The sequence below is a fragment of the Vulpes lagopus genome, chromosome 6, assembly GCF_018345385.1.
Source record: "Vulpes lagopus strain Blue_001 chromosome 6, ASM1834538v1, whole genome shotgun sequence".
In the NCBI taxonomy this organism is placed as follows: Eukaryota; Metazoa; Chordata; class Mammalia; order Carnivora; family Canidae; genus Vulpes; species Vulpes lagopus.
The window spans coordinates 82100975-82121592 of record NC_054829.1 but is presented as its reverse complement, the minus strand read 5'-3'; the positions used below and the strand labels follow the sequence as shown (position 1 = coordinate 82121592).

The 20618-nt window shown below is 41.3% G+C and overlaps 1 protein-coding gene across 3 annotated transcripts in view; it reads right to left on the bottom strand.

Annotated features, from left to right (window-relative positions):
* Window positions 1-1811: 1811 nt before the first annotated feature.
* ENOPH1 (enolase-phosphatase 1) overlaps window positions 1812-20618 on the bottom strand; it is a 39970-nt gene continuing 21163 nt past the window's right edge. For 2 of the 3 annotated variants that reach the window (XM_041758675.1, XM_041758678.1), the window contains exons 3-6: window positions 14394-14596; window positions 11692-11824; window positions 8273-8396; window positions 1812-2945 (exon numbers count right to left, since the gene is read on the bottom strand). In XM_041758675.1, coding sequence (XP_041614609.1) covers window positions 2806-2945; window positions 8273-8396; window positions 11692-11824; window positions 14394-14596 — 600 coding nt within the window. In that variant the 3' untranslated portion in view covers window positions 1812-2805. Of the gene's footprint in view, window positions 2946-8272; window positions 8397-11691; window positions 11825-14393; window positions 14597-20224; window positions 20357-20618 lie in introns of those variants that run through there. The other variant, XM_041758677.1, reaches the window with a different exon arrangement.

Genomic DNA, 20618 nt, shown 5'->3' with positions numbered 1-20618 from the left:
TCCAGGGTCTCCAGGATCGTGCCCCAGGCTAAAGGTGGCACTAAACCGCTGAGCCACCTTAGCCACCAGGGCTGCCCTGGATTAGTGCCCTTATAAAAGTAGCCTAAGAATGCTCCTTCATTCCTTCCACCATGTAAGGTTACAGAAAGCAGACTTTGGTCTGTAAGGAAATGGGCTCTCACCAGACAGTGAATTTGCCAGCACCATGACCTCAGACTTCCCAGCCTCCAGAACTGTGAGACATAAAATTTTATTGTTTATAAGCCACCCAGGTCTCTGGGATTTAGTCAGAGCAGCCCAAACAGTCTACAGCACTTCCATCTCAATTCTCTGTTGGCTACACACTGAATACCCTCCTTTTCCTTTAATTTTTTTTTAAATTTTTATTTATTTATGATAGTCACACAGAGAGAGAGAGAGAGGCAGAGACACAGGCAGAGGGAGAAGCAGGCTCCAGGCACCGGGAGCCCGACGTGGGATTCCCCTGGTCTCCAGGATCGCGCCCTGGGCCAAAGGCAGGCGCCAAACCGCTGCGCCACCCAGGGATCCCTCCTTTAATTTTTCTTTCTTTTCTTTTCTTTCTTTTTTTTTTTTTTTTTGTTAAGTAGGCTCCATGCCCAGCACAGAGCCCACCATGAGACTCATAACCTTGAGATCATGATCTGAGTGGAAATCAAGAGTTGGACACTTAATTGACTGAACCACCCAGGCACCCCTAATTCCTTTTAATCTAGACTCTGCTGCATAATTTTCTCTCATTGCTTCCTTATTTTTCCAATTATTCCTTTACTGGCATCAAGAGACACCTCTTCTGGGATGCCTGGGTGGCTCAGTGGTGGGTTGAGCATCTGCCTTAGGCTCAGGGAGTGATCCCAGGGTCCAGGATCAAGTCCTGCATGGGGCTCCCTGTGGGGAACCTGCTTCTCCCTCTGCCTATGTCTCTGCCTCTCTCTCTCTGTGTCTCTCATGAATAAATAAGTCTTTTTTTTTTTAAGATTTTATTTATTTATTCATGAGAGACACTGAAAGAGAGAGGCAGAGACACAGGCAGAGAGAAAAGCAGGTTCCATGCAGACAGCCTGATATGGGACTTGATCCCGGGACTCTAGGATCACACCCTGGGCCAAAGGCAGGCACTAAACCACTGAGCCACCCAGGGATCCCCCTGAATAAATAAATCTTTTATAAAAAGAACGACACCTCTTCTATCATCTTCCCATGAGTTTTTTCAAAGAAAACCATAGGAAATTCATTCCTTTATTGCCATTTATAGCCTTATGATTTATAAATTACTACCGTTTCTAAGATTTACTTAACTCATTTCCTTTTTACTATTACTATCCTTCTATATTTTCGTAATCCTCACTTTTTACTTACTAAAGATAAAAATTATCAACATAAACTCTTCTATATTCTCTGTCCTCTCTAATCTGCAATACTTCTTCATACTCAAAGCATCCCCAAAATTATTCCTTCAAGGTTCATTACAGCTTTTCTTGATTAATTAAGAGAACATTTGCCTCCTTCAAACACTATATTATATATCTCAAATGTAAGATTCTCAAAAATCTAAGAAATCCCACTCATAACATGAATGCTTCCTATCCAAGTGAACTAATAACCACTGAGGTCATATATGCATATATAACTCTATGTCAATGATTTTCTACTCGTATTGTATTAAAACACACACACACTCACACAAGATTAAGGCAAAACTAAATAAAGTTCTTATTTTCTCAATCTCTCTTCAGTTTGTCTTTTGCTAATGGCAATAGGTGATATGTTTCAGGAACCTATGTAAAGCTGAGTGAGGAAGAAAAAGTTTTTATTAAGCACAATGTAAAACTGACATAACATTCCATTAGGATTGAACCAGGATAAATAATGCTGTTATAAAATTTACACTCTTTGCATCCATTTCAGAGGAAAATATTACATTATTAGGGCTCTTCTAGAAGGATCTTATGGAAGGATTTCAGTAAATCTTTTGTTTTTCAATAGTAAATAGCAACATATATTCTCAAACTGTGCTAAAAAGTAGTTAGAAAGGCAACTATAAAATCTATAATGGTAACAACTGACAGGATTAGGACTATTCCATTAAACATTAAGAATCACATTCCTATTTTAGTTGTTATATCAATGCACCATTTTCATTGGTAAGGCAACCACCGCTTGCTAGGGGTGCCATGATGATTATTAGCAAGTTTCTTTAGTAATAGATACTTGCTTCATCAAGACTCAAATGAATTTCTTTTCCCAAATTTGCTCTCTTTTGGAACAGAAACAAATAGCTTTGTCTATTGTACACCGGGAGGCTAATATTTTGAAATTCACCTGTCAGAATCTTCTAACTCATAATTTAAAAGGAGAATGAATTATTAGGAATAAGTCTGTGATATACTTCCAGTTTTTAAAATAACAAGGCTTCTGAGTAACTTCTCAAATCTACCTTTCCATTTTGGTACACAACTTGATAAACCTAACACATGTGACCTGAATTGAAGTAATTCTTCTATCAGCTATGTTTTGCCCTTAGTAAGGGTTAGAGTCATGGTTTCAATCAATTTCTATGTAGAAAGTATCTTTAAATAAGTTTCCTTTTCACTGAACAGAGATTTTTTTTTCACTTGTGTGCCTGTGAAAGGCAACTGAAACACACCCATATATACACTTACATACCTATGTGTGTGTGTATATATATATATATTTTTTAAAGTAAGTTATTTTCACCATTAGAATAAAACTAGACTATAGAGAGAACTCTGCGAGGATAGGCTGGTCTTCCTTCCGGCGCCTGCTCTAGCTTGAGGAGGGCAGGTACAGCTCGCTGAAGGATGTGATGAGGCTGTAGTAAGTCTTCTCATCATCTGTCAGCCCTGCATTGCCAGGTCTCACCACCACAGCGACATGCACGTCTGCTTCCTCGGCAGCACTGGCCTCTATGAAAATCAAAGTATGTGTCAGATACATCAAAATGTGATGTCTGAGATTTGCTTCAAAGTAATCTGGGGGATGTGGGTAAGTAGGAAACCCATTTAGCCCCAACTGGATCATTGCTGAAGCTAGAAGATGGGCACATTGGTGGGGGGGGAGGGGGGGGTGTCTGACCACATTTTTCTTAATGGAAGCATAATTCTTCCATTATGAAAATTTTTTTTTAAGATTTTATTTATTTATTCATGAGAGACACAGAGGAGAGAGAGAGAGAGAGGCAGAACATAGGCAGAGAGAGAAGCAGGCTCCCTGCAGGGAGACTGATGTGGGACTCAATCACAGGATCCCGAGATCATGACCTGAGCCAAAGGCAGATGCTCAACCACTGAGCCACCCAGGTGTCCCCATAATAAAAATTTTTTTCAAATACATTAACTATACCTGACAGACCAGAATGGTCTGGACTTCCCTGTCCTAGTGTATAGTATATACACTATATACTATATACGTCATAGTATATAGTATATATATATACACTATATACTATATACGTCATACTCCCCTGGCGAGAGTGTCCATCTTTTTTGCCTGGCAAATCCCTACTCTTCAAAATTCAGCTCAAATATCTTCCAGAACTACTGCCATGTGTATTACAGCATTTAACACTTTGTATTTAGCTCTGTCACAACTATATGAATTGACACATTATTACCTGTTGTCTCTCTTCTCATTAGACTTTGAGAGCCTTAAGATCAGTGACTGCAGGGCAGCCCCAGGGGCACAGCAGTTTAGCACCACCTGCAGCCCAGGGTGTGATCCTGGAGACCCGGGATGGAGTCCCACATGAGGCTCCCTGCATGGAGCCTGCTTCTCCCTCTGCCTGTGTGTCTCTCTCTGTGTCTCTGCCTCTCTCTCTCTCTCTCTCTCTCCTGTGTCGCTCATGAATAAATAAGTAAAATCTTAAAAAAAAAAAAAAAAAAAAAAGATCAGTAACTGCATGGTGGGTAAAGGAAAAATAAGACTAGTAAAATTAAACTAGGGAAGCTAGGGATAGCAGGGGTATCTCTAATATGCCTTGGGTTACAGTCTTCTCCCCATTCTGCTTCCGTGTGAAAAATAACAGCTAATACCTTATATTACTTTAGCATCTACTACGTGCCAGGTATTACTTATTCTAGAAATAGACATATAAAACCAAACAAAGTTCCTGCCTTCGTGGAGCATTCATTCTCATTTAGATTTTCACAACAACCTTGAGGTAGTTAGTATTACTATCCCCATTCTATAGAAATGGAAGGTGAGAGAGCTAGTGAGTGGTTGAGCCAAAGTTTTAAAGTGTCAGCCTCACTTAATGTCTGTGCTCTAGAATAAGGGTGAGCAAATTATGACCTGCCATGTGCTTTTGTAAATACAGTTTTATTAGAACACAGCCATGCCCATTCATTTGTATATGGTCTGTGGCTGCTTCTCCACTGCCAGGACAGAGTTAGAGTTATGACAGAGACTGGAGGGCCTGCAAAGCCTAAAATACACTACCTGGCCCTTTACAGAACAAGCTTGCCAACTCCTGCTCTAGAACAATATCCCAAATATGACCTATGGACCTGTAGCAGGGGAATCACCTACAAGCTTGTCAGAAATGCAGAACCTCTGGGGTACCTGAGTGGTTCAGTAGGTTAAGTATTTGACCCTTGATTTCAGCTCGGGTCATGATCTCAGGGTTGTGGGACTGTACCTCACATCAAATTCTGCACTCGGGAGTCTGCTTGAGATTCTCTCTCTCCCTCCACCACCACCACCCCCAAATAAATAAAATCTTATTTTAAAAAATGCAGAATCTCAACTCTCCAACATGGAACTACTGAATTAGGATCTGCAATTTGACACATGACTTCTCAGCACAGAAGGTAAGTCTTGACTAGAAGTTTCAAGGGAAAAAAAATGACAAGACAGGAGGCATTCTGGGCAGACACAAAATACATGTATAAATATTGGAAGAATGGAGCGAGTGAGTGTGGGAGACAAGACATGGGTCAAGGGGGCATATGTGAACAGAGCAAAACTGCAAAGACTCTGAAACACTTTCTATGGAGTTTAGACTTGGTGTAATAAACCTCCGTGGCTTCCTAACCTTTGGAAAATAGTCACAGCATCCAAATGGGTTAAAGAGCAGCAGTGCTGAGAGAAGTGAGTTCCCAGAGGGAGGTAAAGGGGCAGCAGTCTTTTCCACCACCCAAGTGTGTATGTAGCTTCTGCTCTTCCTGTGAAAGAGCTGTCACCTTCCCAGACCAAACAATCCCCTGTTCCTGTGGAAACCCCTTCCTCCAGGCAAACTCTGCAGGCACCTTCCATTCATCCCTAGCTCCCAGCCTGACTGCCTCAAGCACAGCTTTCCTCCTAACTAGCAACCTTGGATCCCAACCGAGTTGAGCCATCACAATCCCTAGTGGCTGTGCCACATTCAACCCCAGATAACCAGCAGGCAAGTGTTGCCTCTAAGCATCTATTTGCCCTGTTGGCATAATATTGACTTAAAATCCTGGACCTCCTTCCTTTCCTCCAAGAGCACGAAGTCTTTCAGATCTCTTTTCATACTTGGATGTTATTTGGGATCTCAACTTAGTCTTCCATCCTGCCTTGGCAAAGCAGTCTGGGCATGTGGTATCAAAAACTCAGGATCAGAAATAATAGGGAAGAACGTGGCACGCAGCCAGCCGCCTGGCCCCAGCCTAGCTACCCATGAGCCCAGTTCTGGCCCTGCCGCCTAGATGGCTGTGCAGCTGGCAGAAGACGAGGCGCAAGACAAACCTCCATGCAGAGACCTTGGAAAAAGCCAAGTTTGTTTTGAGGCCCATCTGGGGATTATCTCTATTCACAAAAGTTAAGAATAGTTTCTGGGACTAGAGGCCAAGGAAGTGGCTCAAGTGAAAAGCAGAAGACATAAAATTATAGATGTGCTGTGTTACTAGAAAAAGAAAGCGTGGTTAAAGACAACAATATAAAGAACCTGTCGATGATCTTACTAGAACAGGGACTGTAATTATTAAAAGTAACCAAAAAGTGAGGAACGGTGCGAAGATCTGGGCATCACAACACATTTGATCCCAGTACACTCGGGACAGGCTAAGTACATGGGAGCTCCAGCCACAAAACAGTTCTCACTCTAAGCCTGCAGAAATTTATCATCCAAAGTGCTAGGAAATCACAGAGAGGGCAAACCACGGATTTGCATCTCCAACAGCCCCTCTCATATGAATGATGACACAAAAGTAATTCACAGATTAAAATTAAAGCAGCTAATCTCAGCAGAGCGAGGTCTATCTCCTTTCCATAAGGAACAAAACTAAGTGAAAGGTCTTCAAATTATCCTCCCTCACAGAAAATTCTGTGGCCTGGCTCCCTTGAAGTAGTGTGTCCATGCAACTGTCTATCTATTCCTCTCCTTCGGTGCAGTCAGAAAGCAAATGTATCAAGCTTTCTGGAATGTAGAAAACCAAGACCACAGTTTGTAGAAACCCTTGGACTTTGAAGCTGACCCAAGCCAGGACATGTAAGACATGCAATCTGCTGAGTTTTCAAAACTCAAGATAACAAATGGCTGTGATTTGGCACCATCTACCTGGATCAGAAATTTCAGTCTACATTCACCATGGCCTGAAATTTAACAAAGACGTTAACAATTACTGGATATCTACTGTATGTCAGGTAAAATTAAGTCTTTCTTTCTCTAGAAAACACTATTATAACTTTTCGAAGGCATTATATGATCTGGGCCCGTTAAGATTTTTTTTAAAACAACTTAACAAATCAGTACTTGCTTATATACCTGTAACTCTTGTCTAACATAACAGACCAAGAGCCCAAAGATCAGCAGCAGAGAAAGAATACAATTCATACACATTACTTCTGGTAAGATATCTTTGTCAGCAGCTTGGATATGCCTTTGGGCCCTATCTCTGAAAGTCCCAGTGGTTGGGGGTGATTCTAGTTCCCTGACAAGATAGGAAGGACCAGAGAGAGGGATATGGCCTACAGGCTCCGAGGGGCCCAGGAGTCACGTGGAGCCAACCAGGCAAGAGAACATCCAGCCCTCGGCCTCTTTCCCTAATGCCCTTCCCCAGTCTACCAGCCCAGACACAGTAAGTCAGGGCAGCAGCACGATACACAAAGTCCTGCTCTGGGGTATGCAGAAGATGAAGAAGGTGAGCAGAAAACAGTAATATAAAGAACTGCCCTCAAATACAGATGCAATTATAAACACACCAAAAGCAGGCGCCCCCGGGAGATGCACAAACTCTAAGGACAATGAGCATGCCACCCAAAGCCAGAGCCAGGTAGGTGTGTGGGAAAGCCTTCCCAAGTAGAGGCTGTCAGAGAAAAACCAGAGCCCAACTTTCCACCAGCACCCACCACCTCTTCATCTGCTACTGCTTCTTTCCTCATTCACGGTAGTTTCCTGCTGTCATTCTCTAGAGAGTCAACATTCTTATGTAGGAGCTGGACTGTGAGTTTTACATTTGGTCAAAAGTATTCTTGAAATCACTTAAATTACCAACACAGTACAGTATGTGCTGCTATGTACGTTCAATCTTTAATAATGCATCTGCTAATGTACCATATGTAATAAAGACAGCCATTCTATGTTAAAAAAAAAAAAAAAAAAAAGATGTCTGTCTTTAAATAGGTATACCCTGCATGACAAGGCAAGAGGTTCAGAGCATGAGGGGTGCCCAGGGACTGAGATCACCTGAGGGAAGATGGAGAGGAGGCTCCCACTCACTGTGCAGCAGTGCTCAGCAACTGGAAAAATGAGGCAAAAGTGCTCTGATCATTCAGAGTTCTCCTCCCCTACAGTTTTTTGTTTCTTTTGTGTTTTAGCTCATCTCACTGTTAAATACATACGATTGGTCCACTATAACTTTATGTCCCTAGCCAACCATGCACCTACCCTCCTTTGTTGCCTACATGCTTCTTCCCACAGTGACACCCCTTAAACTGTCCTTTATTATTTTATAATTTCATCCGTGTGTATGTGTATGTGTGCGTACAGAAGGATGGGTAGGAAAGCACAGATAAGAGTTACAGTGAGAAGATCTAGTCTTTCCAGGGCCACTCGCCCACGCACAACCCCCAACGATAGGTAAAAGGAGAGAAATATGAATCAGCTGACTCATGGCTTCTTTTTATAAACCTGTTTCATTTTTCAAAGGTCCACACAAACTTTCTTTATAGAGGTCATGTGTCTACAGTCCCACAGGAGTGGGACCTACTCCTACAGGAGTATCCACCTACCTACCCTGGAGTATCCAATATAGGAAGTCAAATTACTCACCTAGAGTAACGTCTGTCAGAAACAAGATGTTGTTGGTTGAACATCCAATGCTGTTTGCAATCTTTCGGTAACTCTCACTCTCCACTTTGTGTCCAATCTTGGTATCAAAGTGACCATCAACAAGCTGCACACAGGGAAAGAAAAGACTGATGTTATAAATACCCTTGCCACCCAACCTCTTTGCCTCTCCTCCATTTGCTCTGAAAATACTTGACAATCATAGTGATTTCATCCCCTCAATAAATAATCCCTGAAAGTGTACTTAATAGATAACTATGCAAGCTACAGAAAATAATGATTTTATAGAAATAAACATTTGGAAGAAAACTACCAATTCAATGTATATAAAATAATGTTACAGTTTACTTTGTTTTTTCTGTGATTAGCATTAATTTTATATTCAAAATCTTTTAGGGCAGCCCGGGTGGCTCAGGGGTTTAGTGCCTGCCTTCAGCCCAGGACGTGATTCTGGAGTCCCAGGATCGAGTCCCACATCGGGCTCCCTGCATGGGGCCTGCTTCTCCCTCTACCTGTGTCTCTGTCTCTCTCTCTCTCTCTCTCTGTGGGTCTCTCATGAATAAATGAATATAAAAATCTTTAAAAAAACAAACAAAATCTTTTAAAATATACATACACTGCTTTTTATCCTTAAAACCCTATTTGCATTCAAACTACTTATTGGACTGGGTTTCACTCCTAAAGACATGTCCTAAACATTGTCCTTTTGATCCCAGAAAGAGCAGATTTCTCTAACCTGCCTCATTAATAAGCTTAAGTTAACTTTCAAGAAACTTTAATTTAATTATTATTATTTTTAAGGGTTTTATTTATTTACTCATGAGAGACACAGGGAGAGAGAGAGAGGCAGACACAGGCAGTGGGAGAAGCAGGCTCCCTGCTAGAAGCCCGATGTGGACTAAATCCTGGATCCTGGGATCATGTCCTGAGCCCAAGGCAGACGCTCACCGGCTGAGCCATCCAGGCGTCCCAAAACTTTTAAATATTTTTTTTTATTTATTCATGAGACACACACAGAGAGAGGCAGGGACATAGGCAGAGAGAGAAGCAGGCTCCATGCAGGGAGCCGGGATGTGGGACTCGATCCTGGGCTCCAGGATCACGGCCTGGGCTAAAGGTGGCACTAAACCGCTGAGCCAACTGGGCTGCCCCGAAACTTTCATTAAAAAAAAAAAAATTTTAGGATCCCTGGGTGGCTCAGCAGTTTAGTGCCTGCCTTCGGCCCAGGGCATGATCCTGGAGTCCAAGGATCGAGTCTCACATTGGGCTCCCTGTATGGAGCCTGCTTCTCCCACTGCCTATGTCTCTGCCTCTCTCTCTGTGTCTCTCATGAATAAATAAATAAAATCTTAAAAAAAGAGATGCCTGGGTGGCTCAGCAGTTAAGTGCCTGCCTTTGACCCAGAGAGTGATCCTGCAGTCCCAGGATCAAGTCCCACATCAGGCTCCCTGCATGGAGCCTGCTTCTCTCTCTGCTTGTGTCTCTGCCTCTGTCTGTGTCTATCATGTATAAATAAATAAAATCTTTAAAAATAAAAAAATCTTAAAAAAATAAAAGTATTTTATTTAAATTCAATTAATTAACATATAATATATAATCGGTTTTAGAGGTAGAGGCCAGTGATTCATTAGTCTTACATAATTCCCAGTGCTCATTACATCTAGTGTCCTCCTTAATGTCCATTGCCCAGTTACCCTGTTCCCTAACCCCTGAAACTTTCATTTTTTTAATTTTATTTTGTTTTTGTTTTTTGAAACTTTCATTTTTTAATGAAAACATTTTGAAATTCTACTCAAGAGCTAGTATATATCCTAGCTGTTTTAGAAATAACTGGGATCAAATTTGTAACTTGCTTATTTACTCAACATTAATTAAAATAAGTCCATTTTTAGAATCAGCTATTACGATGTGATCTTTTGAATATTTTCAGAACTTTCACAAACCAAAAACAAGCCTAAAGATAACCCAAAAACAAATTATGGTAACTTTAATATTATAGATTTAACTTTTAAAAAGTTAAGATTGGTTTTATATATTCTTTCTTTCTCAAGTCTGCCTCACTCAGTACATTTTTATCATTGAATTCAGTAGTTATTACTGTATATTATCTATCACCTTATTGTCTGTTCCATTAGAGAGAACAAAAAAGTAGTTTACATCTGTATTCAGAGGAGATACAAATATTTGTACACCAATAGTTAAAGGGTTTTTTTCCTGATTTAAAATTTGATTTAAGCTAAGATAAAACACAGGAAAATACTAAAATGAGAATATTACAATCTTAAAAGCCAAAGTGTTCTCTGTACATTGCAGAAGCTCAATAAATATTTATTTAAAAGATAGCTGACTGAGGGGATCCCTGGGTGGCGCAGCGGTCTGGCGCCTGCCTTTGGCCCAGGGCGCGATCCTGGAGACCCAGGATCGAATCCCACGTCGGGCTCCCGGTGCATGGAGCCTGCTTCATCCTCTGCCTGTGTCTCTGCCTCTCTCTCTCTCTCTGTGTGACTATCATAAATAAATAAAAATTTAAAAAAAAAAAAAGATAGCTGACTGAGTGACCTACTGTACATCACTTAGTTCTGCCTGTATTTGGTTGGCGTTTCTTCAAGTCCTAAATGCCTTCCCTTTTTGCAGTGCCTGCCCTGTCCTCCAGAGGGCGCCACGATGGTGGGACAGAGGAACTAGCAGGAATTTTTTCATCTATAAGATTAACAGGTGGCCTTAACGTATCACCATTTAATAACCGCCCCCAGTGCTCTTGTAGAAGAATGAGGTTTCTGCTAAAATAAAATTTGTTCTCTCTCCAAAATCTCAGAAACAAATGAATCTACCCTGTACTAAAGCTTCGTTAAAGAAGCTTATGTGTGCATGTTTGGATGGAGTATGTGCCACTACTGTACTGCTAACCTGCTACTTTAAACAACCAAAAGAAGTGGGCCACTAGTTCATCTGAGTTGACAATTTTCTAATGCTGGCAAGACAGCTGATTTATAAGCCAGTTCATATCTTATTAGCTGTATTACATATATCTAGATGTACATATATTACATTTACATATACACAAACATATATATTCCTGACCCTGCCCCTCCTTCTGCCATTCCCATACCTGCCAATGCAGCTTTGCTAGAAAGCAAGACCCAGGGAGCTATACTTTTAACACACTCCCCAGGTGATCATTATTCACAACAGCTTAAGAACCGCCAATGCCAAGACTAAACATTTTACCCTTCTCCTTCAATGTATTCCCTAGTTTATTTATTTCTCTTTACCACCTCCTTAGCATACATAAACGCAATGATCTGAATGTTGATTTGGCTTATAACTGTAGGATATCCCTTTAAGATTCATTATTTCATGCTTTGACAGTGTCAGAAAAACAAAGTAATCAGGTGACCTACCTCAAGAAGATCTCCTTCCGTAGAATGCCCAAATAATAGTTTCTGGGCCTCTACACTCCCTGAAGAATAGATATACACCTTCATTCCAGCCTCTCTCCATTTCCTGACTGCTGGAACTACATCTTCAAAGAACCTAGAGGAAAGACCACCAAGTTCAAATGCAGGAACACGTTATCTAGCCAGGTGAGAACCAGTCAAAATAGTTCTAACAGGGTTCTTTTATTTGTGCCCAAAGGGTGACCATGGGAAGCACCTCCAAGAGACTGCAAACTGCTGCCTATCTAACAAGCTTATCATCACTGGAGTTTCAGGATCCCCGCAGATTAGAAGCAACAATTTAGGTGGAGGGGAGAACAGTTTTTGACAGGCAGTGACACTCGTGACAATAAAGAGTGGATAACAAATAAGAGATGAAATAAGTGTTTATTGAAATTCCCACTAGAAAAAAAAAGTAGCAATTATATAATTTTCCATGTAATTCATGATAAGAGGTTAAATTATGTCTGATGTGCCTTCAGAAAGCATGGAAATACCTTTAAAAAGATTTCCTCACAGACAATGAAAAGAAAACCATTTGAGGGTTCAAAGCTATTAATGTTTGATTAGCTAGAAAATGGAACTACATTTCTTGAGAACCAAGAAAACCTAAAATTTTACAATACAGAAATAAATGACATAACAAATCTATTAGAACACTATGTCATCTCGCATTAGCTTACCAGCAAACAGGGTCTAGCTTTTCTGACTCCTGACACTAAGGCCTGCTTCCCAATTCTACAGGGTCTTCCATATTTGGTGGTGAAATTGTCGCAAAACAGGTGAAAAGAGAAGCACAAGGAACTTGGAATGTGGAACCAGTCATCTTTAACAGATGAACTGGAAAATGTCAGCAAAGTCTCCTACTGGCTAAAACAGCTTAATATATTCCACTAATTGAAGGAAAGAGATCAACTAGTTTGAAACCAGCACATACACCTGTGGGTTACTCTGTGCGTTTTCTGCAATCACAGACAGGATTCTTCCACGTTGAACTGTGCAGATTTTTTTGTTCCAATGCAGGGCTTAGAAGTCCCTGGTTTTGTGATTAAGGAAAGTCTGAGAGAAGGAAGGACTGACTAGTCCGAGCATCCTCTCTTGCCTCCACTCTTTTGAGTTTTACAAAGTAAACTAGCAGATATTACCAGATGACTGGCCTATCCTGAAATCCTAATGCAGCCTTTAAAAAGTGGAAGCCCCCTAGGGTGTGTGGGTAGCTCAGTAAGTTCATCTCGCAGTCCTGGGATGGAGCCCTGCAGTCCTGGGATGGAGCCCTGCGCTCAGCAGGGTGCCGGCTTATCCCTCTCCCTTTGCCCCTCCCCCTGCTCATACATGTGCATCCCTCGCAATCTCTCTCTAATAAATAAATAAAATCTTAATATATATATATGTATATATATTAAAAAGTGGAAGCCCCTTGTAAAGTACATAAAGGAATGGCATCTCATTTGACAGGAAAAGAAATGCAGCAACTAGAAGTAGTCTTGAATCTTAGGGTGTACATCAGGCAATGGCTTAAAATACTTAGTGGCACTGTCTTAGGAAGAATTTCTGGGCAAAAAAAAAAAAAAGAATTTCCGGGCAGCCTAGGTGGCGCAGCGGTTTAGCACCACCTTCAGCCCAGGGCATGATCCTGGAGACCTGGGATCGAGTCCCACATCAGGCTCCCTGCATGGAGCCTGCTTCTCCCTCTGTCTGTCTGTCTCTCTCTCTCTGTGTCTCTCATGAATAAATAAATAAAATCTTAAAAAAAAAAAATTCTTAGCAGGGCACCTGACTGGCTCAGTCAGTAGAGGATACAACTCTTAATCTCAGGGTTGTAAATTTGACCCCCATGTTAGGTGTAGAGACCACTTAAAAATAAAATCTTAACAAAAAAATTCCTTAGCAATACAGGACTCATGAGTTTCCTTCAACAGGAGGGCTCTCAGGAACACCACAACCAAGAGTCAGAGGGTCTGTGGAAGTTGCTGTAACAGCACAGGACAGAGTGATACCCCTGACATTTTGAGCAACCATAAAAGGACACATAAATAATTTCAAAGCATTCTTACTTCTGCAGCAGAGCAGAAAGCAGGTAATTTGACAGTTCTGAGAAATAGCTGAACAGTGCTGTCACTTGCCTATTAAAGATCAAATATATATAAAAAAAAATAAAGATCAAATATGGGCAGCCCCAGTGGCACAGCGGTTTAGTGCCGCCTGCAGCCCAGGGCGTGATCTGGAGACCCTGGATCGAGTCCCACGTCAGGCTCTCTGCATGGAGCCTGCTTCTCCCTCTGCCTGTGTCTCTGCCTCTCTCTCTCTCTCTCTCTCTCTCTGCATCTCTATGAATAAATAAATAAAATCTTTAAAAAAAAAAAGATCAAATATGACCAAGCTCAAAGAAGTCGCCATTTTCTAGGTACCTGTTTTAAACCGGGCTAAAAGTCCTCAACCACCCCACAAAGCCAGGCATGCAGCTCTGGGGAGCTTAGCTGGGTGGAACGCTTTATCCTGGCTTTGAAAAAAAACAAAACAAACACCTGCTTGTTAAAATAAAAAGAGTGTTGATTTTATCTATTTTACTAATCACACAAACAACATTGGAGAGAGCGAGCCAGTGGAAAAATGTATTTGGTTTCAGGGCTGGTGGAATGTTTAGAGTTACTTGAGCAGCTACATACTCTGCTTTCATGCGTCCAGCTGCGAATGCTGCCCTCCACATGTGGCCCTGCAGCTGTTTCAGTGCTGTGGTCTTTCGGTCCAAAGACATCTGCCAGCACACATTATCCACCACAGCCTGGATCATCTGCGGCAGGTCATCTGCTCCATTCCCAGGTGCAGCAGGGATGGGAACAGCCCCATCCAGGTGGGAATCCTCTTCAGCCTTTAAGTCACAAACAACATGAAATTTGTTTCTTACTTGTTTTTTATAAAGATCACTTAAGATCTGAAAACCCAGCCAATCAACTTTCTCCAACTATCATTAACACCTAGCCCTGTTACAATTAAACTGTCTTACATTTTGGGGGGCTGATATGAATGCTTCCTAAAAGAAAGTGACTTATAATTAATAAATTACTTTGCTTTTCCTATATTGTTATAGCTGAAATTTAAATGGAGAGGCAGGGATCCCTGGGTGGCGCAGCGGTTTGGCGCCTGCCTTTGGCCCAGGGTGCGATCCTGGTGACCTGGGATCGAGTCCTGCGTCAGGCTCCTGGTGCATGGAGCCTGCTTCTCCCTCTGCCTGTGTCTCTGCCTCTCTCTCATCTCTCTCTGTGTGACTATCATAAATAAAAATAAATAAATAAATGGAGAGGCATGTTGTACATGAGAAGAGAGACAGCATACAATGATAAAATGATATAGTAAGACCCAGTGTGTCGATTCACTTACTAGGATCAACAAACCAAGACTTCAATTAAATCTGATCATTTTCTCTGTCCTATAATGAACTGAGGAAGAAACAAAGAAAATGTCAAATTAGTTTATGCCAAAGATGGCAGCGGAGTATCTACTTAGTTTCGTCTGGTCCCAAGAATTCAACTAGATAGCTATTAAATCATTCTGAACACCTGCAAACTCAACCAGAGTTCTAAGGAAAGAATAGCTGCAACTCTACACATAGAAAAGAGACCACTTTCGGCAAGGTAAGAGGTGTGGAGAAGTGAATCCGAGGCGATATATGGGAAGATTGACTGCAGGTGGAAAAGACTCCAGCAGCTGGCACTGAAAAGTGACAGAGCAGTTGAGGTGAGGGATGTCCCTGCCAGAAAGGTGCTCAGGTGCCAAGTGGAGCAAAATCCTAGGTGGGACAGTGTGGCTTCAGGATCCTCGGGATCACAGGGGGGCTGGGGAGGGGGAAGGGGGGGAGGGGGGGAGGGAGGGTGCCTGAGTGTGGCATCGGAGAGCTCCCAGGCATTGGACCAGGGAAGCCAGCTGCAATCAGAGAGCCCAGGAGTGGGCCCTCAACTCCAGGTCTCCATAAACATCAAACCACAGCAGGGTTGGCACAACTGCTCCCAGAGCAAGGGCCCAGGCAAGTGGCAGAACCTTAAAACCCTTCCCTTCCTTCTCTGGGAAGAGCGGCACAGCAGCATGCCAGAGTTTGGACACCTGAAAGGGGGTTGTGCATCCCTGAGACAGAAACGCTCAGTCACAGGCGAGGTGAGCAAGGAAGGTGGACGGGGAACACGCAGACAGGGGCGACTGATTCCTTTTCCTAGAGGGTGCATTGAGGGGTGGGGGGTGCGAGCTTTCAGCTCTGGGGCTGGAGAATGGGAGGCCGCCATTTTCACTCACATCCTCTAAAGTGGGGTGGAAAGCCTTCAGGGAACCAAAGCCACTGTAGAGCAATCTGAAGCAGATTACAGAGCCTGGCCCCCTGTCAAGCGCAGTTTCACATGGGGCAAAGACACCTGAGAATCGGTGCAACAGGCCCCTCCCCCAGAAGATCAGTAAGAATGTCTGGCCAAGACCAAGTTTACCAATCACACTGAATTGCAAAACTCCAGCACTAGGGGAAAATAGTATACAGAATTAATGTTTTTTTTTTTCTCCATGATTCTTTAGTTTTTCAGTATTTTTTTTCTTCTTTTTTCAACCAACTTATTTTTATCAACTTTTTAAAAAATCTTTTTTAATTTTCATCTTTACAGTTACATTTATCTTTTCACTGTATTTAATTTTATTTTTGTATATACATAAAAGTTTTTCCTTCTTTACAATTTTGGGATGCAGTTTTTTCTAACAGACCAAAATACACCGAGAATCTAGTATATGGCTCTGTTCTCTTCACCTGTCATTTCATATCAACTTTTTTTTCCCCATTTTGTTAGTCTTTTTTAATTTTCATCTTTACAGTTATATTCTAACACTTCAATGTATTTATTTTTTTCTTTCAATGTATTTAATTTATATTCCTTTATTTTTGTCTTTTAATTTTCATTTTTACAGTTTCATTTTACAGACTATCCGTTCATTGTATTTTATTTTTTTTGTACATACATGTTTTTCTTTTGTTACAATTTTGGGATCTAGTTTTCTAACAAAAAGACCAAAATACACAGTTACAATTTTGGGATCTAGTTTTCTAACAAAAAGACCAAAATATACAGGATACAGTATGTTGCTCTATTACAGTATGTTCATACAGTATATTCTCACTCTCTTTTTATTTTTTGGTTTCAGGTCTCTTCTGATTGGTTTAATGTATATTTCCCTGGAGTCCTTTCCATTTTAGTATTTTGTTCTGTCGTTCATCTATTCTTCTCTGGACAGAATGACAAGACAGAAAAACTCATCTCAAAAAAAGAGAAAAGAGGGATCCCTGGGTGGCGCAGCGGTTTAGCGCCTGCCTTTGGCCCAGGGCGTGATCCTGGAGACCCAGGATCGAATCCCATGTCGGGCTCCTGGTGCATGGAGCCTGCTTCTCTCTCTGCCTGTGTCTCTGCCAATCTCTCTCTCTCTCTCTCTCTCTCTCTCTCTATCATAAATAAATAAAAATTAAAATAAATTAAAAAAAAAGAGAGAGAAAAGAGGAAGTACTGATTGCCAGAGACCTAGCCAGTATGGACATAAGTAAGATGTTGAAACTAGAATTCAGAATAACTATTATAAAGATACTAGCTGAGCTTGAAAAAAGTAAAGAAGACACTAGAGAATTCCTTTCTGGAGAAATAAAAGAACTAAAAATCCAATCAAGTTGAAATCAAAAAGGCCATTAATGAGATGCAATAAAAAAAATGGAGGCTCTAATTGCTAGGATAAATAAGGCAGAAGAGCAAATTAGTGATATAGAAGACAAAATGATAGAGAATAAAGAAGCTGAGTAATAGATAAATAACCACTGAATCACGAGGGTAGAATTCGAGAGAGAATTGATACCATAAAGCAAAACAGTATTAGAATAATTGGGGTCCCAGAGGAAGAGGAAAGAGAGAGAGGAGCAGAAGGTATATTGGAGCAAATTATAGCAGAGAACATTCCTAACCTATGGAAGGAAAGAGGCATTCAAGTCCAGATAGCACAGAGAACCACCAATAAAACCAATAAAAATAGGTCAATACTCCAACATACAATAGTGCAAATAGTTACAAATCTCAGAAACAAAGAAAATCCTGAAAGTAGCCTGGGGATAAGAGGTCTGTAACCTAAAAGGGTAGAAATATTAGACTGGCAGCAGACCTACCCATAGAGACCTCGAAGGCCAGAATGGACTGGCATGATATTATTCAGGGTACTAAATGAAAAAAATACACATCCAAGAATACTTTATGCAGCTATGATGTCTTTCAAAACAGGAGGAGAGATAAAAAGCTTCCAAGACAAACAGAAAGAAAAGAATTTATGATCACCAAACAGCCTTACAAGAAATATTAAAAGGGATCCTTCAGGAATCCCTTGGGTGGCTCAGTAGTTTAGCACCTGCCTTCAGCCCAGGGTGTGATCCTGGAGTCCTGGGATTGAGTCCCACATCGGGTTCCCTGCCTGGAGCCTGCTTCTCCCTCTGCCTGTGTCTCTGCCTCTCTTCTGTGTGTCTCTCATGAATAAATAAATAAAATCTTTAAAAAATAATAATAATAAAAGGGATCCTTCAAACAAAGAGGGAGCCCAAAAGTTACATAAACCAGAAAAGTAGAGATAATATACAGAAACAGTGACTTTATAAGTAATACAGTGGCACTAAATTCATATCTTTCAATAGTTACTCTAAATGTAAAATGGACTAAATGCCCCAATCAAAAGACATACGGTATAAGATTGATATGCTGTCTGCAAGAGACTCACTTTAGACCCAAAGATGCCTCCAGATTGAAAGTGAGGGGGTAGAGAACCACTTGTTATGCTAATGGACATCAAAAGAAAGCTGGGGTGGCTTTTAGATTTTAAACAAATTAGATTTTAAACCAAAGCTGGGGATGCCTGGGTGGGTCAGTGGTTAAAGCATCTGCCTTCGGCTCAGGGCGTAATCCTAGAGTCCTGGGATTGAGTCCCATATCGGGCTCCCTGCAAGGAGCCTGCTTTTCCCTCTGCCTGTATCTCTGCCTCTCTCTGTGTGTCTCTCATGAATAAATAAATAAAATCTCTTAAAAAAAATAAATAAATAAACCAAAGACAGTAATAAGAGATGAGGAAGGATACTACATCATAATTAAACAGTCTATCCAACAAGGAGATCTAACAATTGGGGCAGCCCAGGTGGCCCAGCAGGTTTGGCACTGCCTTTGGCCCGGGGTGTGATCCTGGAGACCCGGAATCGAGTCCCACGTCAGGCTCCCTGCATGGAGCCTGGTTCTCCCTCTGCCTGTGTCTCTGCCTCTCTCTCTCTGTGTCCCTCATGGATAAATAAATAAAATCCTTAAAAAAAAAAAAAAAAGAAAGAAAGAAAGAAAGAGGAGAGAGCACAACCAACATCAAAGAAATACAAACAATTATAAGAACATATTATGAGCAACTATATGACAACAAATTGGGCAATCTGGAAAAAATGGATACATTCCTAGAGACATATAAACCACCAAAACCGAAACAGGAAGAAACAGAAGATCTGAACAGAATCCCATAAATTGAAGCAGTCCGTAAATTGAAGCAGTCATCAAAAACCTCCCAACAAACAAGAATCCAGGGTCAGATGGCTTCCCAACAAAATTCTACCAAACATTTATTTTTTTTAAGATTATTTATTTATTTATTCATGATAGAGAGAGAGAGGCAGAGACACAGAAGGAGGGAGAAGCAGGCTCCATGCCAGGAGCCCGACGTGGGACTTGATCCCGGGACTCCAGGATCGTGCCCTGGACCAAAGGCAGGCGCTAAACGGCTAAGCCACCCAGGGATCCCAACATTTATTTTTTTATTCATGAGAGACACACAGAGAGAGAGAGGCAGAGACATAGAGGGAGAAGCAGGCTCCTAACAGGGAGCCCAATGCGGGACTTGATCCCCAAACTTGGGATCACACACTGAGCTGAAGGCAGACACTCAACTGCTAAGCTATGCAAGCGTCTCTCTACCAAACATTTAAAGAAGAATTAATACCTGAAGTTGTTTCAAAAAACAGAAATGGAAGGAAAACTTCCAAACTCTTTCTATGAAGACAGCATTACTTTGATCCCCAAACCAGACAAAGACCCCCACCAAAAAGGAGAATTACAGACCAATATCCCTGATGAACATGGATGCAAAAATTCTCACTTAAATACCAGCCAACAGGATCCAACAGTACATTAAAAGGATTATTCACCACAACCAAGTGGGTTTATTCCTGGGCTGCAAGGATGGTTCAACATCCACAAATCAGTCAACGTGATATGCTACATTAACAAAAGAAAGAACAAGAACTATATAATCCTTTCAATAGATGCAGAAAAAGCATTTAACAAAGTACAGCATTCGTTCTTGATTAAAACTCTTCAGTGTAAGGAGAGAGGGAACATACCTCAATATCATGAAAGGCATCTACAAAAAGCCCACAACAAATATCATTCTCAATGGGGAAAAACTGAAGCCTTACCCCTAAGATCAGGAATATGACAGGAATGTCCACTATCATCACTGCTGCTCAACATGGTATTAGAAGTCCTAGCCTCAGCAATCAGACAACAAAAAGAAATAAAAGACATCTGAGTCAGCAAAGAAGTCAAACTCACTTCCTGCAGATGACATGACACTCACTAAAGACTCCACCCCAAAACTGCTAGAACTCATACAGGAATTTGTCGTGCGCGCTGGGGGCGACAACCGTCCAGGGATGAGGGTAAGGGAATGAGGAAAAGAAAAGAGACATAAACAGAGTGGGAGCAGGAGGGACATATGGCCGGATTCAGCCACAATGCCAACTTTATTTGTATTATTCACTCTTTTATAAAGCAGGGTTGTTTAACAAGCAGGATATTTTAAGCTTAGTT